The sequence below is a fragment of the Balaenoptera borealis genome, assembly GCF_965194805.1.
Source record: "Balaenoptera borealis genome assembly, chromosome: 3".
Taxonomy (NCBI): domain Eukaryota; kingdom Metazoa; phylum Chordata; class Mammalia; order Artiodactyla; family Balaenopteridae; genus Balaenoptera; species Balaenoptera borealis.
Genome location: NC_138866.1, coordinates 26,573,524 through 26,594,426, shown reverse-complemented (window position 1 = coordinate 26,594,426; position 20,903 = coordinate 26,573,524). Strand labels below are relative to the sequence as shown.

Sequence of the window (20,903 nt, the reverse complement as noted above, 5' to 3'; positions counted from 1 at the left end):
GTAGGATTTTTGGCATTTACAACACCTTTCCAGCACTTACTGTGTGTCCCAACTACTTTGTTTGAGATTGAAAATTTATAGGCAAAGAAAATGTAGCCTCTGCCATCCTTGAATATCTATACATTCCATAACGTGTAGTGGAATAAGTGCCATGGAAGTGGGTAGATATTCTTTCTTACCAAGAAGTAGTCAGATTGTCCCCAGAAAGCACCTCCTTCATGGCCTTACAGTGTTTCTCATTAGAAGCACCATTGGCATTTTGAGAAGCACATATTTTCCTAGCACAGGGCTGGCTTTTCCTTATAGTTTTTGACATTTGACACGCTTGACCTCTACCTATTAAATGTCAGTAATCCCCCACACCCATTATTAGGACAATTGAAAGCACACCCACACACTTGCCAACACCCTGAAGAGGGCAAAGACGTCCTCGTACGTGGTCGCTCAGGTTTTGCTCAGATTGGGTGGAGGAAGCTGGGGAAATGGACTACGGAATCATACTCTTTGTACAGCTGTCACATTCCTCCGTCTCATCCCTACCCTACCCTCTTGAGACATCACATCATTCTTGGGAAATCTTTTTTTTTTTTTTTTTTTGGCTGTGCCGCACAGCTTGCAGGATCTTAGTTCCCCCACCAGGGATCAAACCCGTGCCCCCTGCAGTGGAAGCACGGAGTCCTAACCACTGGACCACCAGGGAATTCCCCATTCTTGGGAAATCTTGACACTGAAAGCATATCTTTATGAAGAGGGCAACAGCCTGCTCAGGAGGTTTTGCTTTGCTAAAGACCCGTGCATTTTACAAATTTCCTTCGAGTTCCTTACAACCAACATCCATTTGCTGGAACAGATATTAAACCAGAGGGAAAGATACAGCCCTTTAGTGTGTTTTGGCCAGAAGTTGGAGGGGTAGGGCATGCTGCAGGAAGGGCAGTGATGGTCAGAAACATTTAGCCCTGCAGTGCCACGGTGTAATACAGTCAGTAAGACAACGTTCCAATAAGAGGATGTGTGGTTTAGAAAAATTCGCCGTATTGTTGGCAATTAGCTGCATATGTAGTCAGGACAAAACACAGCATAGTTCACTTTGAATCTTTGAATTTGAATCAGTTGTTAAACATCCAGAGCGTTCCCACAGCTAACTCTTTTGAGTCTGTCTGTCCTACTCTAGAAATAATAAAAAAGTGTAAGAAGTTATTTATAGGGAATGTATGCAATATTATATTTTAGTGTTGAGCAAAGAATAACATAGAAACTAAATTTTATAGAGAATACTTGAATCTCAAAAGTTTGGTGGGAGTAGAAAATGTATTACTAGTAAACTAGAATGAACTGAGGTTCAAGAAAATGGAATGGAATTTTGGATGGAAATGGAAACTCATAGCTGCCATAGAAAGGACTATGTCGATATATAATCTCAGGCAAAACCCAAGTAACAGTGCACCTGGCGTCCTCCGTGTCAGTCATTACAGCACTTGCATATTGCAAACCCCAAAGGCTTGTGCTTTAACTGTGAGATACCATGGCCTGAGTAACACCCACTGGAATTCAAAGCAAGCAAGTTCTCATGGCACTGACCACATTGCCTTAGACAGCTGAGCACTCCTGCACCCATCCAGTGTTGCACTGTAAAAATTCCTTCCTCTTCGCTAATAGCCTCCACTTGCTTAAGCAACTTCTTTTTGTGACTTGGAGACTGCACTTATGTTACTGATGAGATTAAAAACAGCTTTCACTACAAAAGCTTATGTTGTTGCAGTCTGTTCAGTGTGTATGCAGTTGGATGAATAAACCTCCTCTATCCAAAGTCCCTCGTTTGATCTTCTCTTGCCCACTGTCCTGCCCCTTACACATGCACAGACCCCTGCTGAGACTCTGTCCCTGGTCACCTCCAAATAAGGGGGCCTAGTTACAGACTGTGATTTCTGAGTACAGCAAGAAGGCATTAAAGTAAATGCCTGCTAGGAATATTTGTTATTAAAGCAGTTTTTAGAAAATAAAACCAACCTAGCTAGCCCGTGAGGTGAATTCTGATATAAGCTACATAGTTATATAAATCCTTAAATATCGAATCCCTAACTCTGGATTGCTTCTTGTGGCTACAAACTTCTGTAACCAGCAAGCCAGGAATGGAAGCAGAATCACAATTGATGAATCTTCTAACCTTGGGCCCGGTTATCATAAATAATAGTTTCATTCTAGATTCAAATTCCTGCCTTAATTGGTATGGAAATCTCAAGGTTATTCATCCAGGCAGTTCCTGCTCTATTATCTGTCTCTTCCCTGTGTTCATGTGTTCATTGGGTCAGCTCACTCCTGCCTTGAGCCTGCTTTTCATTTACACCTGAATACCTTGCTCCATTGCCTTGCCTTCCACTCAGAGCTCACTCAGTTCCCTTTGCTATTTGCTGTATCTTCAGTAAGCTTTTCTCTTCCCTCACTAATGAGAACAGAGATCATGGTTTCCTCTGGCCCCTCCCTTCTTAACCCCAGAAGTCCTATTTGACTCCCACTCAACACTTCACTTTGTGAATAATATTAACATTTTATTCACATAGTCGGGTATTTATTTACATGCGATTCTTGGTCTCCACATTTCCTCACATCTCTAGAAGCCCCTTGGGAAAAATCATGTCTAATAACACGCACACTGAGACAATTCAAGAGGGATCACGGAAGATCAAATGTCATACTAAAAAAAAATTAATAAGCAAGCTCTGAGCTTTTTGGTACTGTTCTCCAGGAAGATTAGCTGAATGTGTGTAATTGTGCAGCTGAACTGTGGGAGCCAAACTGTGGGAGGAGGTGAGCAAGGGATGTGACATATCAGAGGTGAGATTATGTGAGTAGAAAACCTTTCATCCATGGACTTCAGAATATATTATACAAACTTTCCCGTAACTCTGTGTCTGGAAATCTCTTTGAGAGGGGTAGAGAAACCAAAGCAGAGACCCAAAATGACCAAGCTATGAGAGAGAGGTCCCCCCAGGCAAGAGAGGAGCGTGGGCTTCTGGCCTCAGAAGACATCCCACTTTGCTCCCTCCCACAGGGCTCTGTTGAGGTCACAAGGACCCAGGCTGTTAATAACCAGGCAGCCGTAGGTCAGGACTCAGGAAGGTTCTGTGTAAACTCACCCCAGTGTTGTTGCATCTCTGCCACCGAAATGACCATTAACACCAAAGGATATTTACAAAGGGAAGAATAACACGATGATTTAAATCACTATGAATATGTCTCTTGAATTAGGCACTGTTTTATTTCTCTAAGCACCATTCACCAAGGTTTTGGGATAAGGTTGTTCACTATGAGACTCTTTGTGTTTCTTCTATGTACAATTTTCTGGTCACTGTAACTCTAAAAGGAAAAAAACAACAATACTAGGTAGTTCAAGAAGGTTCAGAGATGAATAGCCAAAATGTTAAGGAGATGGAAGGATTTCCAAATAAGACTGTTCTAAAAATAAATGGGGACCTTTTCAAAAAAACTGTGGTAAAATAATACATAATATAAAATTTACCATTTTTAAGTGTACAGTTCAATGGCATTTCGTACGTTTACAGTTTTGTGCAACCGTCACCGCCATCCATCTCCAAAACTTCTGTCATCATCCCAAGGTAAAACTCAATACCCATTAAACAATAACTCCCCATTCCCCTGTCTCCCCAGCCCCGGACAACCACCATTCTACTTTCTGTCTCCATGAATTTGACTATTCTAGGACAAATCATACAATATTTGCCCTTGTCTGGCTGACTTATTTCACTTAGCATAATGTCTTCAATGTGTGTAGGCTAAATGTCAGCCTGGCTGGGGACCCTGATGAGATGAATTCAGAATAAGGAAATATGTATCTTCTCACACCAGTTATGTTATCCCATGATATGGGGACATAAGCTTAAATATAAACACTTATTTTTAAAATTTAGGTACTTCACTAATGGGTGGCTAAGAAAAACCAAGACTCTTGCACAATTCACCCCTATAATTTTGAAGTTGATGTTTAGAGAAGATGATTGTTCCTCTGTTCTTACCTTAAAATAACCTACCATCCTTCATTTGAAGCTCTCTGGGCTCCTCTTGGAGGTCCTTTTGGCAATCACAGGGGAGTGAAATTGCTATTTTAATTATTTAACATTCAACAGATATTTTTGTGCGCTGAACACGTGCCAAGCCTTATGGCAAGCGCTAGGAATAGAATGGAGAGCAGAGCAGCCCGCCTTTGTCTTCATGGAGCTGCGATTTAGTAGACGAGTCAGATAATTTATCCCACAAACAGATTTGTAACTCCAAACTGTTTTCAGTTCTATAAAGGAAAAATAACTGAAATATTTCTCTCCTTACCTTCTTTGTTCACACAACCATTCTAAGAAATCTGCTTTCTTTTCTCTTCAGGAGCCTCCAAACAGGTGGCTTTGCCTGGGAGGGAGAGGTAAAGAACAATGCGTATAGCAAGGCTACAGGGGTGGTCCCGCAGCACAAGTGCCACCCCACAGCAGGCAGCTACCAACTCCATTTTGCCCTGCAACAACTTGAACAGCAAAAACTTCAGTCCCGGCAGCTTCTGGACCAGAGTCGAGCCCGGCACCAGGTAATTCAAGATAAGGCTTTTCCATGTGCTAATATCTTCCTTCTGTTGGTTTAAAAAAAAAAATTTTTTTTTTTTTTTTTTTTTCATGAGAAATGTGGGGATAGTTTCTCAAAAGTTTACCACTGCCACCATGGCTTGAACGGTTCATGGGGAATCTACCCACGAGGAAGAAATGTTCTGAATCCATACATTGGCTTTGTGGGAAAGTGATCTCGAACCAATTTTGACATTCTTTCTTTCATTTGAATGAATGTTCCTCCACAAAAATCTCTTTTGTAGTATTTACCCTTTCTGTTGCCTGATCTTAGTTCAGTAATTTCCCAAAGGGTCTAATTCCCAGATACCTAAAAGCTAGCATTTTAAAGATTTTTTTCTAAATGTACTACTTCCTTGCCTTCATTGATTTGGTCTATTTAAGCATACATTAATCCTTTATGGCCTATCAAGATTTTCAAGGAATAAATAACTTTCAAGTTCTTATAGGAAATGGTCTTAATCTAGGTCGTTGGTCTTCTGGTTTAACAGTTTGTACATAGAACAATGTATACAAAAATGTAACAGTAGACACAAAAATTCTTGTTGTAGTGGAACTTACACTCTAGTGAAATATTAATTCCCTACTCACTGTCTATAAAATGACAAACTCCTGAGTATATGTGTAAGGGAATTATATAAGTATATTGCACTAGCGAATCAGTATGGGCCCAGTTACAGAGAAAGGATGACTTCACAAAAAAGTCAGGCTGTGAAGACTTAAATTTTTCCTGATGACTCAGGATTACCATTAGAATCAGTTACCATGTTCTACATGTTCTGCTGGGCTGAATCCGTACTGATTCTGTGAGCTTCCCTGATATTTGGTTGTGTGAAGAAATAGCTTATATCAGCTTGATCTCTTGTCGTTTGCTTTTATAAAAATGTAGTGTGCATTAGTGTGTGCAAAATTAATATTCACTCAAAGACTAAGGTAATATTCCCAAGTTTTTTTTTTCTTCTAAATAAAACAGTTATCATTATGCTCTCTCTCTTTGTTTTTTCAACTGCCGTCCAGGTGCAGAGAAATTTTTATTTTTTTCAGCGTCATTCATCACTTGATCATCTTATCTGTGATAGTATAGTCTGTATATTCTATTAATTCATTGTAATTGAGAAATCGTAAGTGCAGGCATTTGTTTAAGGGTTTGTTGTTGTTTTTTTTTTAATATTTATTTGTTTATTTATTTGGCTGGGCCAGGTCTTAGCTGTGGCATGCTGGATCTTCATTGCAGCATGTGGGATCTTGTTCCAGGGATTGAACCCGGGCCCCCTGTATTGGGAGCGTGGAGTCTTAATCACTGCACCACCAGAGAAGTCCCCAGGCATTTGTGAAGTAGCTTTTTAGGTCATTTTTACTGGAGAAAAATCCAGACTTCTTATCTGTAAAGCATGGAATATAGCATCATCACACTGCCCTCTGCCATGTAGAAATTTCCTTATTTAAATAGTCTTTGGGATAGCGGAGGCATTTAGGCCAGTTTTCAAACAAAAAAAATAATTTTTTTTTGTTTTGGTCGTGCTGCACAGCCTGTAGGGATCTTAGTTCCCTGACCAGGGATCGGCAGTGAAAGCATGGAGCCTTAACCACTGGACCGCCGGGGAATTCCCAAGAGCTTTCTTTGGGGTCTTAAGGATTCCAGTTCAGGAGACAGATTTGGGTAATACCAAGAGATTATTCCAAGGAAGAGAAAAAAGTCAGGGGCTTACAAAGGCAAAAGCCACAAGGTTGTTCAAGAATTATGATTGATCCTGATGCACGAAAGGAAATATTTATCCTTAAAGGGTAGGCAATTATGAGTTATTTTAGGGTAAGGGTCCAATAAATAAATAGGCCATCACAAGTTATTTTAGAGTGTAAGGGTCCACTAAGTATCTTGAGTTTCTGGAACATTGGGCAGATGTTCTGGATTCCTATGTTAAGACAAGAAGTGGTCGAAGTTCAAATTCCATCCCGACTGAGATGTGCAAGAGTCACACTTCCTCAATGGCCTCCTGGCTCCATTTTAGAGAGCCCTCTTAGCAATAACAACTCAATTTTAATTTTTCTTCCACAGTATATCTTAGTTTTTTTTCAATCTGTGTAAATTTCTTAAAACTTTTTAAACTCCTGAACCCCCTGCCATTCAGATTACTTAAGAATGCCAACTTAATCAGATTCTGGATAGTGGAAATACATATAGCCTGATTTCCCTTGTTTGAGTATAATCTGTGGCTCTAATGCATCTAGACAGTTGGTCCCTTTTAATGCTTCCATACCTTGAAATGGTGGATGATTAAAGAAAAAAATTTAAAAGGAGGTGATTTGCAGAGCACTGAGGTTTTGAGGAAAGAGAGACAGTTTTGCTGATTTTCACTTTTAGAAACTGCTTCATTTATAAGTCCTTCTCATTCTTTTGATTAGCTTCCAGCAAGTCACATTCCTTTGAAAATTCAGAGTACTGCTATTCTTGTGTGGATTTTTTTTTTACTGAGGATTATACTGATTGAGTTTCACTGAACTATGAAGTATATGGAAAATATGTTTTTTAGAATCTGTCAGAATGCCTGTTTTAAGGAGGAGTCAGCACTCCCAAGAAGGGAGTTATCTCGTGTCTTCTGGAGAGGGAACAGAAAATCTTTTATCATAATTTTATATATGTTTATAACATCATTTTATTTTTTCCCCCATTCTTCTAATCCACAGTTGATTTAGGTCAAAATGAGTAAGCGTGAAGTTTGGGACTGTAGGGGAGAGTGAAAGAAACTAAATTCTATTAGCTTGAAGAGTTTATAACTAATAAAATAGCAAATAAGATAGTAAGTGTTCTAACATGAAGAATAGTAACTTAGAGCGCTTTATTTCAGAGGACATTAAGAAACACTCCACAGAAGGAGCAAAGCCCTATTAGATTTTTAGGCCTGTGTATTTCGCTCACCTTGTAACTGTGGTAGACCTGACCCTTATAATTACAACCAAATGATTGCTTGAAACATGGTTTGCCTTCTCAGGATGTCCTATATGTCTGTCCTTGGGTTAACCCCTTTAGATAGAGATGGTTTCTCTGATGAACTTCTTATGCTTTGGATTCAATTTTCTAAAGTGTAGATAGCCATTGATATAACTAACAATTTGGTTAATTGCCTGTTTGAGAGCAGTGAGTAGAATTGAAATCTGATTTACCTAGTATTCATTCACAAGAGAGATGTGTTTATGGACCAGGACATTAAAAGGGGCCTTGTATTGTATTGTATTGTATTATATTATATCATATCACATCATACATGGACAGACAGTGCCTTTCATAGTGATCTCCTAAAAATATTGTTGGAAAAATAATCATGCAGCCTTTCTTGCATTACATGCAGAGGAAGTTCTCCATCCTTTCTGCGCTTAGATAGCCAGCTTTTTTAAAAATAATTAATTAATTAATTTATTTTTTAGATAGCTTTTTGAAGGTGTTAATTTCAAGGAAGAAAACTCTGATCCAGGATGTGAGTTTGGAAATGGGCATCTCTAACCATTCATGCAGTGTAAGCTTTGATCCTCATTTCTGTCTAGCATTTCACTCATAAATCTAGGAATTTTCATGTACCGAATCACCCCTACAAAAGACTGGTCCTGTAGCATGGACCTGGGAGAGGAAAGTCACCTGGAGCCATTGGCGGAGGCTTCCAGGGCCAGAGGTACAAGGAAATAGGTGTGATCCAGTCCATTTGATAGAGAGCATGATAAACAAAATAAGACAAAATTGAAACTATGAGCTTTTACACACTGATGGGTAAAACTAGCAATTAAAAAAAAAAAATCATTCTAAATCAGAGCAAGGGTCAGCAAGCTTTTTCTGTAAATGGCCGTATAGTAAATATTTTAGGCCTTGCAGGCTGTACGTAGGGTCTGTGGTAACTACTCAGTTTTGCCATGGTAGAATGAAAACAACCATAGACAATATGTAAATGAATGAGTGTGGCTGTTTTCCAATAAAACTTTATTTACAAAAACAGATGGCAGGCTGGATTTGGCCTGCAAGCCGTAGTTTGCAGATCCTTGGCTTTGAGCAACAGAACCCCTTGGAGGGTCTCTTAAAACACCGATTGCTTCCCTGACCCCATTTCTGATTCAGTAGGTTTAGGATGGGCCTCAGTTATTTCCAAGTTCCCAGATGATGCTAAGCCTTTTCTTCTGGGGCCCACACTTGGAGAACCATTAAGCTAGAGAGAAAGAGATTAGAAATGTCTCCTTTTTATTTGTCTTCTGTCTTTTGAAAGGGAGGCTGGATTTGTTAAAATTTAGTGTTGCCCTTATAAAATTTCAGGCAATCTTGTTTTTTTAATAGGAACTTTGTTTCCATCTTTTTCACTTCATCTACTACAGTTTCCTTATAAATAAGTTTTCCAAACTTGAAAACTTCCTGTTCATTCTTCTTATCAGGGTACATTCTGCTCAGCAACCACTGCTCCCAGGATTTAGGTTTTATGATGGATGAGAGATAAGTAATGGGACAGATTCCTCCCTCTTTGTTTCAGTAAGAATAGCCAACTCTTACTAAGCACTTACTGTGGTCCAAGCACTATTCCAGGTGCCTTACATATATTAATTCATTTAAAATGAGTTCCAGGATAGTTGAGGAAATTGCAGGATCTTGGTATTCTAGGGATGGTACAGTGACTCTGTGTGTTGATACATCTGAATGTGTCTTCTCTCCGGTTTCCCTCATTGCTTCCCACTTCCTTCTCAGACTGGCTTCCTGCCCCTGAAGGAGAAGGATAAAAACATTTTCTGTCAGCTGAGTGGGGGGACTTTCTTGGGCAGCAGTGACTGCTGGTGACATCAGCATGAGTAGCTCTCCCTGCTGGGGTCTGTGAGGAGGGCTACACCGGCTATGAGGCCCGACTGACCTGATTCTAATTGCCAACACTGAGCTGATGTTATTCTTGGCCCAGGGCAGAGCGATTACTCAGTAGTTTCTGTTAAAGTGATCCTTTGTTAAACCTCTGCTCTCAACCCCCATCTCCTGCCCTCCCACTCTCTTCTCTACCTACTCCAGACTGAAAAAAGCCCCAAAAGCAGAAAAATTAAGGATATTTTGATGGCCAAGGAAGAACTGCTGAAATTTCTTTTAACAACAAAGGGGGAGAGAGGGTATTTTAAGTGCATCTTAATTTTTCACTGGTTTCCGAAGCCCTTCAATTTTTAGTAGACTTAATTTTCAACATCGTAAGGTAACTCAAGGTAGGAAAAAACCGTGCATCGTCAGTTCCTCTAATCCTTCCACTCTGTCTGTGCTTTACTTTCCCCATCCCAAGATGGCCAATTTCACCAGACTAACCTAGATTCGGTGAGGGGCAACAGACTAATGTCCCCAGACAAGCAGGGCGGGGGAGGCAGCTCAGTGTTCACCTGAAGGGGCCTTTCAGTACAATGGCAACATCTTGAGGGCCAAGTGTAATGAGCTTTTTGCTAACGGCCTGTGTGTGTGTGTGTGTGTTTGTGTGTCAGCGCAGTCTCGCAGGTGTGGAAAGGATTCCCGTATAAACCCAGCCAAGTCTGGTTATTCTGCTCCTAAAAGTTCATTGCATGTGTCTAGAAAAATTCTGCCCCACCTGCAGCAGTGAATACTGTTTCTCCAGGCCTTCAGCTGCTGTGTGTTTGTGTTGTAGGGGAGGGGAAAGAAAGAGAAATTCAGCAGGCGCCGGGCTTTTCCAGGCAGCCAGCAATAACACGCCAGCCCCTCAGCGCGGCACAGGGAGACCAGGCAAGCAGACTGGCTCTGCAGGGGTAGTCTTTTTACGTCTTTCCAACCAGAGTACCTGGGAGGAAGGTTGGCTGCGGTGGGGGGCGGGGGTGGGCACGACCTCAGGCGCAGCTCCTGGAGCAGATTGACTTGAACGTCCTAACGTACTGCTGCTCTGTTTTTTTGTTTTCATTTGGTTTTGGGTTCTTTTGTTCAATTTTATATTTCCTTCTGACCTGTATCAGGAATTCATATAACACTTAGTTTATAGCTTGTTTATGATTATGATTTTCTTAGAACCATTTGATTTAGCGGATTTTGCCAAGCCAAACTCTTTTCTTCTTTTTTTTTTAAACAGTATTTTTTTTTTTAATTTATTTATTTATGGCTGTGTTGGGTCTTCGTTTCTGTGCGAGGGCTTTCTTTAGTTGTGGCAAGCGGGGGCCACTCTTCATCGCGGTGCGCGGGCCTCTCACCATCGCGGCCTCTTTTGTTGCGGAGCACAGGCTCCAGACGCGCAGGCTCAGTAATTGTGGCTCACGGGCTTAGCTGCTCCGCGGCACGTGGGATCTTCCCAGACCAGGGCTCGAACCCGTGTTCCCTGCATTGGCAGGCAGACTCTCAACCACTGCGCCACCAGGGAAGCCCCTCTTTTCTTCTTACCTAACGAAAAGACATTGAAAATACGTGAAATAATACATGTAAAACTACATTCAGCTGTTCCGAAATAGGCACTGTGGACAGGCTTTGCAGTCAGATAATCCTGTTTAAACCTGAGCCCATAACCTGCGGCAGGTTATCTGAACTTCCTTGAACCTCGGTCTCTTTATCTCTAATATGGTAATGATAATGTATATCTGTGGGTTTTCATGAGGATTATTTTCCTCAGGGTGTTACCATGTGCCAAGCACTGAACCTGGAGTAGTATTCGTGTTATCACAGTGAATCTTCACAGCTGCCCTCTTATTAGCCCCATTTTCCAGATATAAAAACAGAGCATCACTTATGTGACTTTTCCAGGCTCACAAAAGTAATAAATGGAAGAGCTGGTGTTTCTGAATCCAGGGGTGTCAGCCTCCAGCATCCTAGCTCTTGGCTATCATGCTCTATACTACCTCTCTGATAATATTCAGGCATTCAATAACTAATAGTTATATGTACTATTGCATACATTTTATTTTTATTTTTTATTATTATTATTTTTTTTTAATTTATGTATTTATTTTGTTTATTTAGTTTTGGCTGCGTTGGGTCTTCCTTGCTGCGTGCGTGCTTTCTCTAGTTGTGGCGAGCGGGGGCTACTCTTCGTTGCGGTGCGCAGGCTTCTCATTGCGGTGGCTTTCCTTGTTGCGGAGCATGGGCTCTAGGCACGCGGAGGGCTTCAGTAGCTGTGGCTCGCGGGCTCTAGAGCGCCGGCTCAGTAGTTGTGGCGCACGGGCTTCGTTGCTCTGCGACATGTGGGAACTTCCCAGACGAGGGCTTGAACCCTTGTCCCCTGCATTGGCAGGCGGATTCTTAACCACTGTGCCACCAGGGAAGCCCTACATACATTCTAGATTGCAATTCATGTGTTCGACAAGTACATATTGACACCTATAAAACTGTATTTGAAAAGTTAATCTCAGGTATCTTAACTAGTCTCCTACTAGTCATATACACTGTTGCAAAAGAAAAGGTTTACTAAACCTTTATCCCAGTTACCTCAAATTCTTAAAGAGATGTCTTAATAAGGTCTTCCAGGGCTTAAAACTCTTAGAAATGCCCATACTCTACACTCCCTTGTGCTTTTATTATTTAGGAGCAGTGTCAGGGACCACTGAGTCTTGCAGAATCCTGAAATATGTTCTAGAGGTTTGGAGATTCAGAGCATGTGTGTGGGTTGTTATTGATAACATAGGAATTATCTCTTCAATGATCACTTCATCCTTTCATCCCTGTTGTTGTCATTGGTCATACTGTTTTAATTTTGTTTCTCTGATGGTGTTTTTGAGAATACTGTCAGGAAACACAGCAGGTGTCTACAAATGTGAATACCACAGATTGACAATTTTGCATGATTAATATTATGCTTGCTTTTTCAATACCATAGAAATCAGATTTTTTTTTTAATTTATTTTTGGCTGCATCGGGTCTTAGTTGCAGAGTGCGGGCTTCTCTCTAGTTGTGGTGCGCTTGCCCTAGAGCGCGTGGTCTCAGTAGTTGCGGCACGCAGGCCTAGTTGCACCGTGGCATGTGGGATCTTAGTTCTCCAACCAGGGATCGAACCCTGCATTGGAAGGCGGATTCTTAACCACTGGACCACCAGGGAAGTCCCCAGAAATCTGATTCTTAATGCATTATTTCAATATAGACATCAGTTCATTATGCTGATTCCTTACTACTAGTAATAGAAGTCCCCTGGTTACTACCAGGGTGTTTTCTAAGCTGTTGCTAGAGTAGTGTCTCTCTGGAATCTTGGAGGGAGGAAGGTGAAGGCAGTGAAATGGGTGTACAGTGAGTGCCTCTTGTATGCTAGATATAGTATTATATCCATTCCACTGATGAGGAAACTGATGCTCAGAAAGTTTAAGTAACTTACACAAGGTTGCCCAGCTGGCTCATTGCAGTTGTAATAGCTAAGCCAGGTCAGAGGCTTCCAAAGCCCTATTCCACTCTACTTCCCTCCCCCTTGAGTAAGTGACTCTTCATTTTCTTCTTGTTTTATACATTTACCATCAGTCAGATAAGACATTCCAAATTTTATTGTTGCTGCTGCTATATACCCATACACACAAATATAAAAGAAAAGGTCTACACAATGAATCAAAATTCAGAACTCCACTTGGTTGTAGGTTTGTTAAGAGGCAGCTCTTCACCTACCAGCTGCTTGGGATCGACCTTTGTTTGTTGTATATCCTTAAAATGTGGTTTTGCTACAGCTGCCTGGTGGCCAGTTTCATTCCTTCCCCTCACTCTGTGACCTGTGGCTTTTTTTCTGTTTGTCTGTGGGCATATGAGGGACTCACAGCAGTAACTTTGCATGAGATGATGAAAGACCTCATCTTTAAATATAAAGAACCCCACCCATCTGCAATGGATGCAGCCACAGGAAAAAACAGGTATATATGACAGCAAAGTCTGTGTAAGATGAACAATAAGTCAATATGTGACATTCTGAGCCAAATAAAACAAACTAAACATTTGAAGACAAAGACAAGTTAGATATTTATAAACTCTGAATTTAAAGTTGTAAAGAACTCAGAGATTGCCTTGTCTAATTATTTCATTTTACTCATCAGACGATGTAAGACACAAACATAATTAGGAGAACAAGGGCCTTACTAAAACTACTAGTAAGTAAAAGATAAAAGAGACAATTGAAAATGAGGCTATGAGTTATTTATTTTTTTTAACCAATTGAACTCTCAACCTGGGGTCATTGCTGATCTTTTGAAGTTACCTTTATTTATATATTATACACACACAAACTCACACACGCATACACTTACACATTTTAACTTTCAAAATAAGTAACAAAGATTTGCTTACACACAAATTTTTTTCAACCTTTTCTTCCTGGAGTAAAGTGAGTGAAATCTCTGTCTTTTAGATGCGTCTGGTGAAAATTGGACACATTGCTAAGTTTGCTTTAGATTTGCTTTGGAAGGGAGATTTGATTTCAGTGGATTTGCTTTTAAAAGGGAGTCAGCATAGCATAAATGAGGAAGGCAGTGTAGTACAGTGGGGCTGTGAAATCAGACTCCTCCGACGACTTGGATCTCACTTACTACTTTGCCATCATGGACAAATTACGGAATCTTTTTGTGCTCTGGTTGCTTCTTCTGTGTATGGAGGTGATGATGGGACCCACCTCAAATGATTGGGAACATGCTATAACATGTAAAGCACTTAGAGCAATGCTGACGACGATAAAAGCTCAATAAAAATTCGTTTCTCTTATTATTACGTATTACTTTTTTTCCATTGTGGTAAAAAACACATAACATAAATTTACCCTCTTAACAATTTTTGTGAATTGTACAGTATTGTTAACTATATGCACATTGTTGTACAACAGATTACTAAAACTTTTACATCTTTCATGACTGAATCTCTGTATGCATTGAACAGCTCCGTTTCCCCATCCCCTCAGCCCCTGGCATCCACCACTCTACTTTGTGTTTCTGTGAGTTTGATTGCTTTAGATACCTCATATCAGTGGAATCATGTTGTATTTATTTTTTAGTGACTGGTTTATTTCACTTAGCATAATGTCCTGAAGTTTCATCCACTGTAACTTATGGCAGGATTTCTTTCTTTTTTAAGGCTGAATAATACTCTATCACATGTATATACATTTTCTTTATCCATTCATCAGTTGATGGGCGTTTAGATTGCTTCCGCATCTTAGCTGTTGCACATAACGCTTCAGTGAACATGAGTATGCAGACATCTCTTCTGTTATGTATTACTTTTAACCTTAAATATACATAGCATTATAACTTCAACTTGGGGTTTTAGTTAAACCCCCTGTGCCAGAAGCAGAAATTGGTTTAAATGATATTAAAGAAGGTGGTTTAGGAGAAGGTCAAGGCTCGTAAGATATTAATTAGCTACACTTTTTAAACTAATATTTACTTGTTTGGACAGCTGAAAATTATAGCAAATTAATTTGTTCACAATTGCTAGAGAGAGATGTGAAGAGAAAGAATGATTAATAGTACCATGGTAAAACGATTAAAAGAATATGTTTGTCCAAAGGCATAAATGTCTTATAAACATTAAAAAAAAGAGAAACAGCATTAGCATCAAATTATGAGCCAGCTTTCCATGGGACACGTAGTATTTCCATATAATCATCAAGGAAAGGTAAGGGAATTATTCTCCCAAACATACTGACAGAAATGTATTTGGTACAGCCTTTACAGAGGGCAGTTTGAGAGTATGTATAAAAAAGACAAAGAAGAAGCAGCCTTCTGATCTAGCTATTCTACTTCAAGGAAATTATTTTAAGGAAATGATCCGGCATATGTCAAAAGATATAAAAAATAACATGATGTTTATCACAACAGTATTCTTAAATAGCAAAATAAACTGGTGACAGCCTTAGTGTGTGTGTGGTTTCAAAATGGAAGTATAAGATTTTAGGGGGCCTACTTTTTCCCACTTAGAAATGTTTTAGGAACTTATTTCCTTAACTGCAAATATAGATCTACTGTGTCAGTTTATAGTATTCTACTATTGGTGATTGGTTAAGTAAATTATGATAAACCGTGATAGAAAATACACAGCCATTAAAAGCAATCATCTAAATCTACCCTTATATATATGAAAAAATGCTCAAGATAGATATTTGAATGAAAACAAAGTCTCCAAAACATCAGATATCATTTACCATTTTTGTAAGCCCATGGAAATGCATGTATATATAAAGAAAATAAGTGACTATACCCAGAAAAAAGTCTAAATGTTACCAGAGGTTATCTCTGAGAGTAGAATTCGAAATGAAACTGTTTTAAAACTGTTTTCCTTTTTCTAATGAACGTGTTTCAAAAAAACAGAAAAAACCCTTGGTCTGCCGAATATTCCTGGACATTGAGGGAGAAAGAAATAGAAAGCAAAGCAGAGTCTACAGTCATAGGAGTCTAAATTTGCCATCAGACTATGAGCCTCTACCAGTGTATGACTATTAATCGGTTCTGTTGTTAGAATGGGGGGTGGGGCTGTAGTGAGGGAATATCATCCATGTGATGTCTTAGGGCTAGTTTCACTGGGTTTTCTGATCATGGGATGCAGCCCTGGCCTTAGCCAGCTGCCTCATAGTTGGGCTTCTTTGGTTGTAACACACACCTAGCCCGAGATCTGTTCAAGTGTCTCAATGCTATTGAAAAACCAACTCAGAGACACTGCTGGTATCTTTGGTTTGCTTACATGCAGGAGTCTGAGGCATGTAAGTATATTTGAATATCTGTTTTTAATGGCCTGCATTGTTTCTCAGATGTTAGAAGGTACAGTTGATTTAGGGGCTGCCTGAAGCACAGTGTTTTCAGTTGGTTGGTGAATAATAGTTTCTTCTAAATTGTTCTGTCCAGGTAAGCACCTGTATTCACATCCTTTAGAATAGGTGATTTGCACTAGTAAGAGCCTTCTTTCCTAGTTGCTATAGGAGAAGTAGCTTCTTAATTGGTTTTAGAAGTGGAAGGGAATGCCAGAGGACTTCCAATCTCTTTGGTATCTCAAAGTCCTGTCTCCGGTGCTTGTGTCATCGGTCTCTCTCTGTATGAACGGGAGTCGCTTCAGGGTTTCTGCCCCATCCCTGTCGAGGTCCTAGCATTGCCCAGTGCCTTGTTGCAGTACCGGAAGTTGTATTCTTTCTCTTGCTCGGCTTTCAATCTTGTTCCAGCTGACAAACATTGTGAATGGAAGACAGCCAAGAACTGCATGCAGTGTGGGACAAAGGCCTTTTGGAAGCTTGCTTTTGCCAAAATAGAAACAGCTACCCTCACCCTCACCCTGGCCCCGAGGTTTTTCAGCATCGTATGGTTGCACAAAAGACGAAATGTGTTCTTTGCATTGAACAGCTCTCGGCCTGGTTGTAGTAGGATGAGTGCTTAGCATCTTACCTGCTCAGGAAGATATACCATCCCAGTACTTGAGCTGCCAGAACTAGAAGTGGCTTTGTATGCTATGTAATGGGAACTTTATCCAAGTTACAATAAAAATCTCATGTGGGGAGAATAATGCCCCAAATGTTTGCTCTTCTGATATCAGAGTAAAAGGGGTACAAAGAGACATTAACCCCGCTCAAATAGAGATTAACATTTACCTGCTTCATCCCCCTTAATTTTCAAAAAAATGAATTAGAGAATTATTGATATTTCACTGCAGGGAAGCATCCAGCTCTACTCCATCACCAAGAAGCCTGAGTAAAGGCTAAAAGGGGTGTTTCTCTGGAAGGAATTAAAACACACACACACACACACACACACACACACACACACTCCCAGAATTTAATCTCTGAACAGTGTTATCTTTCTAGTAAGAGAGCTCAGATCTTGCTTCCCTGTGACCTTCCAAGTTTCAGTCTGTGTTCTGTCTATCAGAAATTCCTCCTTCCCACCCACGAGTACCCTTCTGTTGTGGGAGAAGGAGGGCCTTTCCAGTCTTTTGTCTGTGGCCAAGCCAACGCTCAAACTGTGGTTTTCTCTGAGTCTCCTTGCTGTTTCCCACACCCAATAAAGAAGCAAAAGCCTTGTATGTGTTGACCAGGTCTTATACAGCTGGTGCTTATACGGCTCTCACATTCCCAGGACATTGACTGATGACGGTGCAGCCCCCATCCCTGGGTTAACCCACAAGTGCAGAGTGCTAATACTGTATGTCCAAACCTCACATTTCTTAGAAATTATACGGAGAGAACTTTATATAATTCTTCTGCTTATTTTTGAATGAATATCAGGACAAAACAGTTCATACAATCTGTCATTGGTAGAGTTGTAGGATTAGGGCCAATACAGGCTACGGGGGGTGCCTGGGGAGGCTGATTTCTGCCAGTAGTCTAAAAACATCTATTTATATGTCTGCCTTTAACATTACCTGAGTACTTTCCTGGTTTGCTTCTTAATCAGATTTGATTACTTTAATCTCATTCCACTTAGTCTTGGCTTTGGTGAAACACCTGGGGACTTGCCTACATTACTGACTTTTGGGAATTTTGGATGGCATAGAATTGTAATAATTTCATTACCCATTCAGTATATGAGCATATGATCACCAAACAACAAATGAGAACCTGGAAGCTTTTTACTGTATTTGGAAAAAGTATCTGCTTTTTTGAGATGCAGCACATGTTACATTGAGGCTTAAACAAGCTCGACTCTTTGGTAGATTGAGAATTATATCTCAGCTCAGTTAGGGTTCCACTTGGCTGCATGTAATAGGGCACCCCCCCACCCACCCATGGCTTAAACAAGTTAGAGGTTTATTTTCTTTCCCCAGTATAATCAGAAATCTAGAGCTAGGTGCTCCTGAAGTCCGTGGTGCTATCAGGAACCCGTGCTCCTCCTGTCTTTCTCCTCTGCGGTCCTTAACAAGTAACTCCCACCCTACGCCTGTCCACCTCTAGGTAGATATCCATGTTCTGGGTGGGGAGAAGAAGAGCAGTAAAGGGCAAAAGGTGTGCACCAACCAACCCAGTCTGCCCCCTTTAAAGAGCTTTCCCAGAACCTGCACCTGGAAGCTTCTGTTTACAACTCAGAACTAGGTCACATGGTTATCTCAAGGCACAGGAGAGATTGGGAAATGTAATTTTTTAGTTGGGCACACATTATGACCCAAACAAAATCAGGGCAGTTTTATTGGGAAGAAAGGAAGAATTATTAGTACCCAAGCAAGTGAGTCTCCTAAGCAATAAATTCTCCTCTAATTTATTTTATTTTGTGTTTTGAGGTAAAGACTGATCTTATTACTATGGAACATTGGTGTCTAAGGTCCTGCCCCAAAATTTGCATCTAGGAAGGTGAATTTATTTTTATTTGGGATCTATAGAAGGGCTTACTTACATTTTGTGGCTGAGTATAATTTGAACACATACCACACTAGGCACGATTCAAACTCCAGAGAATGGTCCTATTATAAGATTACATCTCTATGTAAACACAAACTTGCCTGTTTGCTTGTATGGGAATTTAACTGTTGCTTAAAAAAAAATCAGTAGTTGGTATAATGTGAGGGTTTTTTTTTTTTTCCATTCATGTTGTAAATGCTTATTAAGCACCTTTTATGCACAAGGCATTCTACTAGGCACTGTTAGTGAAACAAAAATTAATCAGATATAAATCCAGGCATTTCCAGTATGAATTGTCCAGAAGCAGAAAAAAGTACATATGTAAGTGCCTGTAATACAAGGTAGAATGTGCTAAATGTGATAAGACACGTACAAATACATTTTTCTAAGCATTTAGAAGAGGGAAAGATCATCTCTGCCAAAGAGAATTGAGTAAATATGATCTGGGGAACCTACACATATGTTTTCATTTTAAGAGTTTGTTTTTGCAGCTAGTGAGCATCATTATAAGACTAGAAAACTATGTTGAAAAACATAGAACCAACTACCATTCACAAGTCATTACAGATAAGCAGACTTACATATCAGCCCGTCCTTTGGTTCCTCAGTAAAGGGCAGTAGTTTGGGAAGGAAGGGAGCATTTCCGTTTCTACTGTGTGCCTGGCACTTTGATTTATTTCAAGAAACCTTTACTGAGTGCCTGGGCGACATTTACTTGTATGATCTTCATTTAATCCCCAACAATCCAGCCAAGTGATTATAATTGTTTTATGAGGACGCTAAAGCTCAGAGAGGTTAAGTAACTTGAAAAGGTTACCCAGTTTATAAGTGACAGAGCCTACATTTGAGCCCAAGCACATTTGATTGCAGAGCCATGCTCCTTTCCACTTACCTGAGCGTCTACTTTTCGCTGATGACCTAATCTGGTTTTGTAGCCATAGTAAGTGTTGAAGAGTCAGTTCCTTCTTCACCCAATCTAATGGCAAGTCCTAGAACCAGCTGCTTGAAACTTGGGCTTCATTTGGATACTTTGATTTGTACTCAGAAAGTTAATCTGTTACCTGCTCAAATCTTATTAGAACTTGACTTCCTTTTGACTTTTCAATAATTTATTTTTGTAAAAAATAGCTACATATAGATGGTACAAAATTCAAAAAGGTACAAATGATATATAGTAAAAAATTAGTTTCCCTCTCCCCCTGATCCCTAGCTAACAGTTCTTTTCCATGGAGGCTGCCAGTTTTTTTTAAAAGCCTTTCCAAATTGTTCTGTGCAGATATGAACATTGTATATGTGTTTGTGTGTGTGTATTGGTATATAAATGTATATGTGTTTGTGTGTGTGTATTGGTATATAAATGTATATGTGTTTGTGTGTGTGTATTGGTATATAAATGTATATGTGTTTGTGTGTGTGTATTGGTATATAAATGTATATGTGTTTGTGTGTGTGTATTGGTATATAAATGTATATGTGTTTGTGTGTGTGTATTGGTATATAAATGTATATGTGTTTGTGTGTGTGTATTGGTATATAAATGTATATGTGTTTGTGTGTGTGTATTGGTATATAAATGTATATGTGTTTGTGTGTGTGTATTGGTATATAAATGTATATGTGTTTGTGTGTGTGTATTGGTATATAAATGTATATGTGTTTGTGTGTGTGTATTGGTATATAAATGTATATGTGTTTGTGTGTGTGTATTGGTATATAAATGTATATGTGTTTGTGTGTGTGTATTGGTGTATAAATGTATATGTGTTTGTGTGTGTGTATTGGTGTATAAATGTATATGTGTTTGTGTGTGTGTATTGGTGTATAAATGTATATGTGTTTGTGTGTGTGTATTGGTGTATAAATGTATATGTGTTTGTGTGTGTGTATTGGTGTATAAATGTATATGTGTTTGTGTGTGTGTATTGGTGTATAAATGTATATGTGTTTGTGTGTGTGTATTGGTGTATAAATGTATATGTGTTTGTGTGTGTGTATTGGTGTATAAATGTATATGTGTTTGTGT

At 39.7% G+C, this 20,903-nt stretch overlaps 1 protein-coding gene and 1 long non-coding RNA gene across 26 annotated transcripts in view; one reads left to right on the top strand and one right to left on the bottom strand.

Annotated features, from left to right (window-relative positions):
* LOC309626636 overlaps positions 1 to 20,903 on the bottom strand; it is a 1,318,538-nt gene that overhangs the window by 385,903 nt on the left and 911,732 nt on the right. The gene's annotated exons all lie outside the window — the stretch shown is intronic.
* TTLL5 (tubulin tyrosine ligase like 5) overlaps positions 1 to 20,903 on the top strand; it is a 312,036-nt gene that overhangs the window by 206,506 nt on the left and 84,627 nt on the right. For 24 of the 25 annotated variants that reach the window (XM_082387533.1, XM_082387536.1, XM_082387511.1 and 21 more), the window contains one exon: positions 4,393 to 4,588. In XM_082387533.1, coding sequence (XP_082243659.1) covers positions 4,393 to 4,588 — 196 coding nt within the window. Of the gene's footprint in view, positions 1 to 4,392; positions 4,589 to 20,903 lie in introns of those variants that run through there. The other variant, XM_082387524.1, reaches the window with a different exon arrangement.